Consider the following 12,533-nt stretch of genomic DNA (forward strand, 5'->3'; position numbering starts at 1 on the left):
ATACATTACGCACCCTCTAACTTAAACAGCTTTGACTAACAAGTTCTTAGGATGTAAATATTTGTAGAGCGCCTTATCTTCACGAGCAGACCCTTAACACTGATACACATGTCTGCATGTGTTTTCCTAATTCCATTTCTTACCAGCACAGAGAAGTTCATACAATGGCCTGCTACAGGAGAGTCTTTAAGTTGCTTTTATATGATGATACTGAACTCATCTGCATAAACCAATGGTCATTTCCAGTGAGGAGACACTGGACATTGTTGCATTTCCAAACGGAAGGGTCTATAAACTACCTCCCACAGATCGCTATGCAAGGCCACTGCACCACCCTCATACTTCACTTTCTGCCATTCACACAAAGCAGGCCTCTATTGAACATTCTGCCAGGAGAGACCAAACTCCAGGACATTGTAATAGCCATTTTTCCTGAAAGAAAAGCAGGAGGGCGGGAAACCAGACTAGAATAGAAAGTAGACAATCATTTACAGGACACTGCATGAATATGCCCTGTCTTGAGCAATAAACAACTCAAATACTCCACTGTTAACTGAATAAAAAACTCCTCAAAACATCATTATCTTGTTCAAAAATGCCTTTATTAGAAGTTCTATATTAAAAAAAAAAAAAAAACAACAACATACAGTACAAATTTACTCTGCACACTTTCTATACACACTCCGACTCCAGCTGACGTTCACTTATTACATTCAGTGTTGCTTTACTTCATCGAAAAAGTTAAAGTAATCGTTATTAACCAGCTACAAACCTTAATATCCCCAGTCAGCATGTGTAGAGAAGCACAGTTGAAAGGCAGAGTTTCTTTCATTAGGAATGGTGTGATCGAATGATCTAAATGTAGAAAAATAAACAATGAAATAGCATCTCATTCACCATAAAAAAGGCATCTTGATCTATGAGCTACATTCAATTTGATTGGCTTTAGATATACACCAAAGCGACTGCTTTATAGGTTAAGCTACAGTATGTGGGATCCTCAACCCCAGCAGGGACATATTAGCTAGTTATTAACCTCTAGATAGGAAAGTGCTACATTCTCTGGCACTAGACAGCAATCGTCATGCAACTGTGTGCAAATGGATACTTTTTTTCCTTTTTTTTGGTTGTCGTTATAGTTACCGTTGATAAAGAAAAAAAAAAAAAAGGGAAAAAAAAAGGAAACAGTCATACTTGTAGGTGTGAAGTCAGTTAGTTCTTTACGGCCAAAAAGACCTCATAAGACAGGCTACATTCTACAAATGCCCATAGATCCTCTGACGCTCCCCTCCCTCCCAAGAAATCACAGCGTGACCTCATCAGACGCTCCCACTTTTTAATATAGATACACACACAGTAAACAAAATCGAAATAAATAGCATACAATCTTAAATTATTTACCTATTTACAGTAAAATAGACAAGTTAACAAAAATATATTATTGTGAGACAAACCCAACCGTTTCCAGATTAATATTGGCGATCACAATTTAAACAGGAATATAAGTGTATTGCTTTAGCTTTGATAAATATACCATATGGACTCAATTTATCCTTGAAGGCTATACTTTCAAATGACAATAAATAAGTTAAATAGATTTCAAAGCATGATGCAAAATGCAATGATACCACACAGTTTAAAAAAAAAAAAAAAAAAAAAAAAAAAAATCTGCAGTGACATTCCATGGCCAACTTATGAGTCCCAGTTCTTGTGCGCTCACACCACTTTCAAACGTATGGAATGTTTTCCCAAGACTTGCTTCTAAATAGGCCTTTTTTTTCCTGTTTTAGACTGTTGAAGCCATCATCTTGGTATGTCATTGTAAGGAAAAATGAGAAAAGATATACATATCGCATCTCAATCATGACAAAATCATGAGAAAACCAACGGCTGAGACTGATATTTGACCTGAAACTCATGTTGGCACTACTTTTCGTAAAAGGCTATAACAATAATAGCAAGTCAATCGTCTGAAATCGACAGCCTGCTGAAGATTGGCAAACGTCTATTGGCGTCCATGCTGGGCGACTCCGAGCCACTGATTGTGCCGGAGGAAGAGCAAGAGCCGCTCAGGTACCCCTCGGGATCTGAGAGGGAATCCGGCGGGCTCGGTGGAGAATCGAACACTGGAGACTCGGAGAGTGGATGCATGGAGGGCAAGTGGCTCATTTTGAAAGGTGGCGACGGGGGGCAAGTGTTGGTCTGAATGTTACCGTACAAGCCACCGCTGGTCTGATGGGTAAAAGCGCGTTGGGTCTGAGGGATGATGGGGGCAAGAAAAGCCTTAAGATCCTGATCTGGGAAAGTGAACGCGTTCAGACAGGGTGAACTGGGACTGAGCGCGCAGGTGGGCGGTGGGGGTGTGCGGGACGTTGGGTTGTCAATCAACAGAGACTCGTTGATGCAGGAGCTGGAGAAGCCGGAAAAGCTCAGGCTGTGATGCAGCTTCGGCCTTTCCCGCTGTCTCAGGAATGGGTTTGATGACTCCTTCTCTCCCAGGACACCACTGAGCCTCGCCTGAGTGTTACTCGTGGCAGCTCTGCGCTCATCTGCATTGTGAATGAAGTGGCAGCGGGGGCCGTACGGGCAGAAACCGATGGTGTGGAATGTGCGACACGGCTCAGTCTTGTACTTCGGGTGGCGGGACAGGTTTCTCAATTCGTGATAGCCGTGAGCAAACTGACACTTTTCTCCATACTTGCATGAGCCATTTTCCTCAAAAGGTCTGCAAAGTTCGGTTTTGTAGCGGGTTGAGTTGATCTGAGAGCCGGGCTTTTGCTGAAGGATTTCCTGAAGTTGTTGACTGCGTTCACTTGTGTCACTGAACGCGCGGTCTCTGTACTTATTTTCTTTATTCATGAAGGCAGGTGTTGAGCTCTCAAAACCGATCTGGAGCCTGTTGCTCATGTTGAAGTCCATGTGGTTTGTTGAGTTACTCCTGAAATAACCAAAAGACCTGTTGCTGTTGGTGTTGGTATTGGTATTTGAAGCAGCAAATGGGACCCCGACATTCCTCTTTTCCAGCATATTTTGGAGAAAGATTGCATTTGAATTTGGGACTTTTTCCTGAAAGAAACCAAACCGGGAAATTAGAAGTTAGAAATGAACTGTAGCAGTGAAATCACTATTGTACATGACTATAACCCTCCTGAGGTGACAGAAGTTATAAGACGCAAGTGTAAAAAAATACCTATTAAAGTTCGACAAGACCAAAAACATTTTGAGAAGTAAAATGTGTATGTTAAATGACAAAACTGATCTGAATCAGCTTGTCTTGCCATTAAATTTACAATTTGTGTCCAAGAAATAGATTTCAAAGACTACCTCAATTTGTTGAATACAAATATGTAACTATCATAGAAAAGTTTGTGACACATAGCGGGGGGAAAAAGGAATTAAAAACCAAAACTAGTTACTCGCGTTCTCCCTTCAGAGCGCGTTATGTGCCACAAAAACCGAGTGAGTGGTAACATTTAGTAAACATGGAGCTCTCACGTTACAAGTTTGCCAGCGCGGAGAAACTGAATAAACAAACTAAGATAAATAAAATATCTTTTTATATCTTTTATACGAAGTTAACTTAAAACAACTTCTAGTAGGCTACTCGTTTTACAATATAAACTCTTACCCTGTCGAAATCATATATGGAAGACAGCACCGAAGCAGACATTTTCTATAGTGAGTTCCAGCTCAGAGGGGGGAAAAGTTTTCGGACCGAGAAGGATCCTTGTGCTCTCAAAGAAATCCACGGCTGAACGGGGTTTGCGTCTTCAAACGGAGTTTGGTAAAGGTCGCTGGAGTTCTTTGGAGTTGAGCCGTACTGGTTTTGGGGAGTGTCGCTCATGGGCAAAGTTTGCACATGTGTATAAATGCGTTGCAGCTGTTAGAGGGCGGAGCTTGTAGAAGTTCCAACAGAGCGCTGCCCGAAGCCCCGCCCTTCCCGTCACGTGGTTTCGGTGCCCTCGTGAACACTGCGTGCCTCAAGACAATTCAACACAGCAGAAATTGAACTCAGGTGCTTGAAATCTTATTCTCCTCTCCTCCTCCTGTAGCTCCCCGCAAGAGGTCCGACACTAGATTGTTCATTTTTAAGGCTGCATTCCTCCATCTAAGCTACTTTCAAAATTGCACATATTTGAGTAGCCTATGTGCCATTAAAAGTTTAGGCCTATGTAATATTGTTTTACATATTTTTTACATAGCCTAATAGTAGCCTAGTTATTAATCCTGTTTATGGAGGACCCCAGGCAAGGAACTGAATATTTTGGATGTCTCCCTTATTTTACACATTTCAGGTCTTTCGAGCTCTACAGTGCCCCCTATATGTTGAAATGTGATGTTCCGTTACAATAAGATGGCAATGCTTGGCAATAGGCCTGGATTTTTTTGGAACAGATTATTTACTCTTGTTATGTGCAATATAACAGACAAGAATTAAGATGCAGTTATGTCACTATATACCAGCGCTATTGGGGTACAACATCCGCAGTGCAGTTTTAGATCAGGAATAATCCATTGTGTCAGATTCAAAATTTACTCTAGCCTACCATTCAAAAGATCAAAGTAGGTGAGAGTAAAAAAAAAAAACATTTAAAGTCTCTTAAGCTCATAAAGGCTGAAAAATAATAAAATAATAATAACACTAATAATAATAACAACCTAATTTTAAAATCTCTCTCTCTCTCTCTCTCTCTCTCTCTCTCTCTCTATATATATATATATATATATATACATATACAGTAAAAAGTTTGGAAACATTAATATTTTTTATATTTTTGAAAGAAGTCTCTTATGCTCATCTAGCCTGCAAAAAAAATGCTGATTTGATACTCGGTTATTATGAATGTTGGTTGTGTTGCTTAACATATATTTTTATTTAAACTGATATTTGTTTCAGGATTCTTTGATGAATAAAAAGTTAAAAAGAAAAGCATTTATTCAAAATAGAAATGTGTTCTAACAATATAAATCTTTGCTACTACTTTTATCAATTTAACAATATTGCTGAATAAAAGTATTAATTTCTTTCAAAAAAAATTACTGACCCCAAACTTTTGAACAGTAGTGTATATTGTTATAAAATATTTCTATTGTAAATAAATGCTGTTCTTTTTTCATGAAAAAAGTATCACAGGTTATTAAAAAAGAAAAGAAAAAAAGCAGCACAACTTTTCACAACATTGGTGATGAATCAGCATGAATGATTTCTAAATGGAAAATCTATTTTTCTATTATTTCTAATGTGACACTGAAGACTGGAGTAATGATGCTGAAAATTCAGCTTTGTATCCCAGAAATAAATTATATTTTAAAGTATATTAAAATTGAAAACCATTATTTTAAATTGTAATAATATTTCACAATATTACAGTTTTTTCTGTATTTTTGACCAAAGAAATGCATGAACAGAAGAGACTTCTTTCAAAAACATAAAAAATAAGCAGAATTTTCAGCATCATTATTTCAGTCTTCAGTGTCACATGATCCTTCAGAAATTTTCTAAAATGCTGATTGATCAACACCAGTTTGACTAGTAAACACATTCTATTATATTCATAACTGGTTAAAATGTTGCCTGCCCAAATGGTTAAATTGATGCATTATTTAATTAAGTGGAAAATGATTTGTTTCCACACTGAACTCTGACTCAAAGGAGAGCGTTTGTGGGATCAGTTCAGTGGCTATTTAAGTTCAGTGCATGTGAAATTCCCATCATTTTTTAAATAGGCAGTTTCTCTTAGCACTCCTCACCACAGTGGCTTTCCGTATGATTAGACCCATATATTATGTAATATGTTACATGCGTTACACCGTCTCATTTTGCGTGATTCAACTTGTGTATATAAACTAAAGATGAACTGCTACAGTGGATAGGAAAGTGGCAGAACTCTAATCATAGTAGATGCAGTTCTTTGCTACAAACCCTCAATTTAGAGCTTTAAATGACACGCAAAGTGCAAGCCTTAGATCAGCCGTGGTCCACGGACAACTGAATCAACCCATCAAAAAATAAAAAGAGGAAGAAAACTCTCAAACAAAACTCTGTCCACAGAAACCACTCATCCATTACTCTGACTCCGATCATTCCAAAACATTACATCATTGCAGAGAGGGAACATCGCTACTATGGCCAGAGCGGCTGCCAAGGCGTCTGCACAGGACTGTACACTGACTTCTTTGTGATGTCCACAATGAGTATCCAAGGCGACCCCTAGAGAGGACGGCCCATAAGGGAACGTTTCTTGTCTTCCATGATACGCATGGTAATGCTGAACATTCTTTCTCTGACTGTACTGTTGCTGTGTCGAGTCACACTGACTGGACTATTATCGTTTGAAGATGCTGCTGATGTCTGTCGCAGGTTCACGTAGCCCCTCATACCGTATAATATTTGCTGATTGATCTCTCATTGAAAATGCTGACAGATTGGGGCCCTTGTTTTTCGACCCAGGGACTTCCCTACAGGCCGTAGTAGTGCATCCAGAAGCCATGTTTGAGGTCTGCTCAGCTTGTTTATGTACGGTTACACCCAGAGCTGAATTTAACCCCGGCTTCCATCTGTTGCAGCACCCAGGGCCCTGCACGGAGAAGGGACCGATTTGGGTCGGTCTGTGCCGCTCGCTTACTACTAAGCACAACTTGCTCCTATGTGTTATTATCGTCAGAGGCGTCTCCTCTGTGGCAATATTCTTTTTTAGCCAGGTTTTTTTTTATGCTTACATTGACCTTAAGGTTCATTTAAGGTACTTTTTAGCTGGATTTCAATTTTATGGTAAATATGAAATTATTGAAATACTGAAAAAGGAAATATTTAACAAAGAATAATAAAAAGGAGGAAAACACATTATTAGTCATTTTCACTCATGAAACATTTTTCTACATTTTATTGAATTGTGTTTTTAGCTGTATTTCATGTCAATTTTATGGTAATGAAAATATTTAAATAAGAAAATATTCAACAAAGAATATTAAAAAGGAGGAAAACATTATAAAAATAGATGTAGCCATATTGACTGTAATTTTAACTCATCATTTTTTTTTTTGTATTAGCATTTGATTGGATTTTGTTTTTAGCTGGATTTTATGTTAATTTTATGGTAAATAGGAAATTATTTAAATAATAAATAAGGAAATATTTTACAGAGAATAAAAAAAGGAGGAAAACACATTATAAAGCAATTTTCTATTAGCATTTCATTGAATTTTGTTTTTAGACAGATTTCAGGTCAATTTTATGCTTAATTTACAAATATTTAAATACTAAATAAGGAAATAATTAACAAAGAATCTTAAAAAGGAGGAAAACACATTGTAAAAAATAAAATTTGACTGTCATTTTTCACTTATAGAATAATTTTCTATAAGCATATAATTTTAGATGAAATATGAAATCAATTAAATAAGAAATAAGAAAATATTTAACAAATAATATAAAAAAGGAGGAAAACTTATCTTTTTGGGAGGTCCTTTTGACTGTCATTTTCACTCATAAGACAACTTTCTATTAGCATTTTATCAAATTTATCAAATAGCCGAATTTCATGTCAATTTTATGGTGAATATAAAAAATATTTAACAAAGAATATTAAAAGGAGCAAAAAACATTAAAATATCTATATTTTGTCATTTTGACTCATAAGACAATTTTCTATTAGAATTGTATCGATTTTTGTCAAATTTATACTTATCTACTAATGTACCCGCCCTTGTTTTCAGATTACATTTTGGGAGTCTCTCCTAAACTGGTGCTGTTCCTCCCTCCTGGTCATGCCACAGAGCTAGTATTCTGGGTTTCAGTGTGCCCTATTGGCCTCGCCACAGCCAGGCAGCCTTTCATTACGCTAGCCAAAGGAGGTGCCTTGGACATCCCCATCGAAGACACCATCACCACACCCCATAGTGTGCCCAGCAACTCGCTTCTCTGTATACGTCAACAACGGAGATAACTGGTAGCTGAATCACTTCTAAATCTAAAGCTTGAGAGCTGTCCTTGTTGTAGCATGATTTAATGATATTAACTTGTTTCCTTTTTATTTGACATGCAATCATTTTTACTGTGACAATTTGTGAGGTTTAATGAGAAAATAACAATATGCAATTACTTTTACTGTCATTCACAAAATCTTTTCAACCTGACATGTATGGGCCTGTGATGGACTGGCCATTTGCCCAGGACCCGGGTGTTTCTATGTGTTATGATGCTGCTGGGCGACCCACCCTAAAGAGGACAAGCAGTTTGGAAACTGGATGAATGAATGTCATGGCTGGAACTACAACGCCCTCTGCTGATGAAATAAAGCGTGCAAGGCAGATCCTTCCTTTCACATTCCATAAGTAGCCTGCTTTGTTAAAAAGGGCATACATATTATACATTCATACTGTAATGAGTGAGACTATATCAGCTATTTCAGCTTTGTGGTATTATAACAATATAGAATACCTTATAATAACAGGAAGAATTAAAGTTGCATAATTAAAGAGATAAAGTGTGCCCGCAGCTAAAAGTTGGCAATTTGACTCTGTCAAAATTAAAAATATAAGGGTCAATGTTGTGGGTAGAGTTTGAATTTATTAATCGTTTTTATCAAAATATTACATAGCCTATTTGATTCTGTTTTACCTGCATGTCAATATTATACCGGTCACCAGAGGGCAGTATGGCACTTTTTACATCAAAGTGTGTGTGTGTATGTGTGTGTGTGTGTGTGTGTGTGTGTGTCCTGGTAAACCCCACATTATGTCCCCACAAAAATGACCATATCTGAAATCCTTGTCCATTTGGGGACATTTTTTGGTCCCCATGAGGAAAACATGGCTATACTTGTGATGTCCTTACAATAGTCAAATGTGTTAAAAAACTGCTTTTAAGAACATTTGCAGTCATCCTTACTATTTGAAAGGTAAGTCTTATTTGGTTTATCTCTCTTCTGTTTTAATGACAGCAGCGCTGGAGCTGCATGAAGATGATCATGTTCACCAGCATGATTTAAGAATGATCATGTAAGCATCTTGTGCATCAATGGAAGAACATCTGAACGTCTGTACAAAGGAGTTGACTGTCACTAATTTACTTTTGTTACCTAGGTTGATAGGTTACCTAAAAAAAAACTGTGAAATTTACGGTAAAAAAAACGGCAGCTGTGGTTGCCAGTATTTTACCGTAAAAAATATGATGGCAACCTTTTATGTTTTACGGGACTTAAATTTATGGGCAAAAAAAAACGTCAATGTAAAAAAAACCAGTAAAATTTACGGTAGAAAAACAACAGCTTGGTTGCCAATATTTTACCGTAAATAAATATATGGTAGCAACCTTAATGGACTTAAATTTACGGCAAAAAAAAAAAAAAACCTCAGCAAGACGTGTTGGTGTGTGGTAAAAAAAACATCAGCTGTGGTTTCCAGTGGTTTTTATACCATAAAAAATACAGTAGTAACATTTTAGTTTTTCAAGGACAACCCTTATATTTCATTAACTGATAAACGTTATCATTCAATTTCACTAAGTATTAAAATCTGCTTTATACCTTTGAAATATACACATAACCACCATAAAAATACATGGCGGTAAAATAGAAAACCACGTGATGATTCAAAGTTCACCACCATTAGTTTTCCACAAGCTGAGGCACATATTAATATAAAGAAGGTGCACAGTGTCATACACACAAATACAAAACACCATCATGATGACACACATGACTCCAAATAATGCCATAAACATTCATTTAACAATGTATGGTGTAATATAAACCCCAAATGTACATAACTGATAACAAAAACTAAGAAGAAACATAATTGTTTAAATGAAATAACATCAAATGTGAAGTGCACGCAGGGAATTCTGGGAATCTCAATTTAGAAAAACAACAAGAATGAGATGAGCAGAAGCACAAGAACTACAACTGACTTCGGCCACATCCTTAGATGAAATCAACTGAAGATAAAGAACATGAAATCTCTCAAGATCTCATCAGAGGATTAAACAACTCCACAAACAGCTTTACCAGCTTCACTTATTACTAACCAGATTGACTTTATTTCTGTCATACATCAGTTCTGTTTGAGAATTGACAGAGGTTTAGATGTTGATGATTTATTGTTTTATTTATTTATACCCTTGACTTTCTAGCCCTATGATTCTACAGCATGTGATCCATCAGTGTTGTGATAATCTGAAGAATTTTAAAAACATTGTACACAATAAAGGTTTGAACTACTGTATCTTTCAGACACACACAGACATCAAGAATCAGCATATGAATCTCAACAACGGTGATGATAAAAGTGCAGAGCATGATGGGAGCCATGATCCATCACAAGTCGTCAATATTTCCCAATATGTATTGCAGCATGAATAAATTATGCTGTATTTTCTTTTATTATTATTATCTGCTTTTTTTTTTTTGCAACTTTTTAGTAGCTTGTTTTGTGATGGTCAGAGTTTTATTTGATTATTTTGTTGATTGTCACCGTTGTTGAGATTCAAACACTGATTCTTGATGTCTGTGTTGGTCTAAATTGAAAAATAGTTGAAAACCTTTTTTTGTACACCATGTGTTTTTAAAGTTCTTCTGATTATCTGTTTGTCACCGCTGGCTCGCATGCGGTAGGGTCATAGAAATATTGTACTCAAAAACGTGAAATAAATTAGTATTAAACATTCCTCATACAGTGAAAGATAAGACTTTTTATGAGATTAGTGAATCAGGCCACTACATGACGATTATGTCATCATCAATAAATAGCCAACAACACCTGATCACATTTTCTCTCTGATTTTCACGCCATAATGAATGTGTTTTATAAACACTCAGTAAAAGCAGCCAGAGAAAATCTAAAGTTAGAAAGTCAAGGGTCAAGAGCCCAACTAAAGCAAACACTGATCTCCATAATGGCGACTTTATCCTAAACTTTATCATTTTCAATAAAACATCAACGTCTAAACCTCTGGTAATTCTCAATAATAACTTTTATGACAAATTGGTTTGTAATACAATATTTTTAAATTACAGGCAACCACAGCTGGCAGTTTTTTTTATTTATTTTTTACCATAAACTGAAGTTCAATGCCATAAAACCTAAAATATTACAACCATATTTTTTTTACAGTAAAGCACTTGCAACTAGCAGCCAGTTTTTTATTGTAAACTTTAGTTCAGTGCCGTAATTTTTTTTTATATTTCTACCGTATCTTTAACGGTAAAGTACTGGCAACCACAGCTGCCAGTTTTTTACCGTAATCTTTAGATCACTGCTGTAAAACCTAATATATATTTTTTTAGGGTAAATCGCTTGCAACCAGCTGCCAGTTTTTTACTGTAAACTTTAGAACAATGCCGTAAAACATAAATATTCCTAGCATATTTTTTACAGTAAAGTACTTGCAACCACAGCTGCCAGTTTTTCAGCATGAATTTGAATTCAATTATGTAAAACATAAAAATTGCTACTGTATTTTTTTACGGTAAGGTACGGTAAATGGAACGGTAAGGTTTTTTTTACAGTGTACTTCCAAAATCCGTACATTTAACAGTATTTTACTGTAAAATTACATGAAATGTCCCGTGAGAGCTATTACAGTTTTTCACTGTATACAGTAAGGGTACATACTGTTAAGCAATTAACATGTCTTATTTGTTGCTTTTTTACAGTTTTCTACCATTTTTTTTACTGTGTATAGAAATAGCATAAATTATGAAATATTTATTAAGTAAATAAATATAAATACAATAATATTAATGAATATTACAATTAATTTTTTTGAACAACGCCTACTAAAAATGTGTATTTAATATTACTCACTATTAACTACATACATCTGAAATATTTATTAAAAAATAAATAAATAATACAAATAATAATGATTGTTATTTACTATAATAATGCTCTTTGTTTTACATTGTTCACAAACCTAATATGTTTAATTTATTATCGCTATTACCTAAATAGTGCAGAATTTGAAATATTTATTAGTTTTAAAAGGTTTAATAATATTAAGAAATACTATTTACAATAATACTATAATAATGTTCTTTGTTTAATTATAATTTTTTTCAATATTACAATTTTCAATTTATTACCGCTATTAACATAGCGCCGAATCTGAAATACATTTATTAAATAAATAAAGCATCATAATATGAAGGAATATTATTTACAATATATAACAATTTACAATTGTTTTATTTACAATCTTTGTTTTACAGTTTATTACCAGATTTAAGTTAGAAATCCCAAAAGTCAAAATTGTCTTAGATTTTTGCACATCAACATATTTTGGTGCTGGTCATAAATGAGTTTGAAGAAACATCTCAATTTGGTGTGAGGCTGTGAGCTAGAGTTGAAAAATATCTCAACATAAACAATTAAAACAAGTAATAACTGAAGCAAACCATGTTCACACAACTGCTTGCCCTGGCTTTATTTGTGCCTTAAAAGCAGTGACTATTTGCTGACTATTCGGCACATAAAACTTTCATTCGACACATTAATGCTGCTGAGTGGATTAATGTGCAGGGCGAGGGAGCTGG

The 12,533-nt window shown here is 35.5% G+C and overlaps 1 protein-coding gene across 1 annotated transcript; it reads right to left on the bottom strand.

Moving 5' to 3' along the window:
- Positions 1-1,139: 1,139 nt before the first annotated feature.
- zfp36l2 (zinc finger protein 36, C3H type-like 2) lies at positions 1,140-3,842 on the bottom strand. The gene is made up of 2 exons (XM_084434807.1): positions 3,629-3,842; positions 1,140-3,066 (listed from the first exon to the last, which is right to left on the bottom strand). The coding sequence occupies exons 1-2, from the start codon at positions 3,668-3,670 to the stop codon at positions 1,963-1,965; spliced, it is 1,146 nt and encodes a 381-aa protein (XP_084290933.1). The 5' UTR covers positions 3,671-3,842; the 3' UTR covers positions 1,140-1,962.
- Between the last annotated feature and the right edge of the window lie 8,691 nt (positions 3,843-12,533).

The sequence above is a fragment of the Rutilus rutilus genome, assembly GCF_951802725.1.
Source record: "Rutilus rutilus genome assembly, chromosome: 16".
In the NCBI taxonomy this organism is placed as follows: domain Eukaryota; kingdom Metazoa; phylum Chordata; class Actinopteri; order Cypriniformes; family Leuciscidae; genus Rutilus; species Rutilus rutilus.

Coding starts and splice junctions, on each gene's coding strand:
- zfp36l2 (XM_084434807.1), bottom strand. CDS start 3,670: ATGTCTGCTTCGGTGCTGTCTTCCATATATGATTTCGACAGG. Junction 3,067..3,628: donor CCATATATGATTTCGACAGG/GTAAGAGTTTAT, acceptor GGTTTCTTTCAG/GAAAAAGTCCCAAATTCAAA.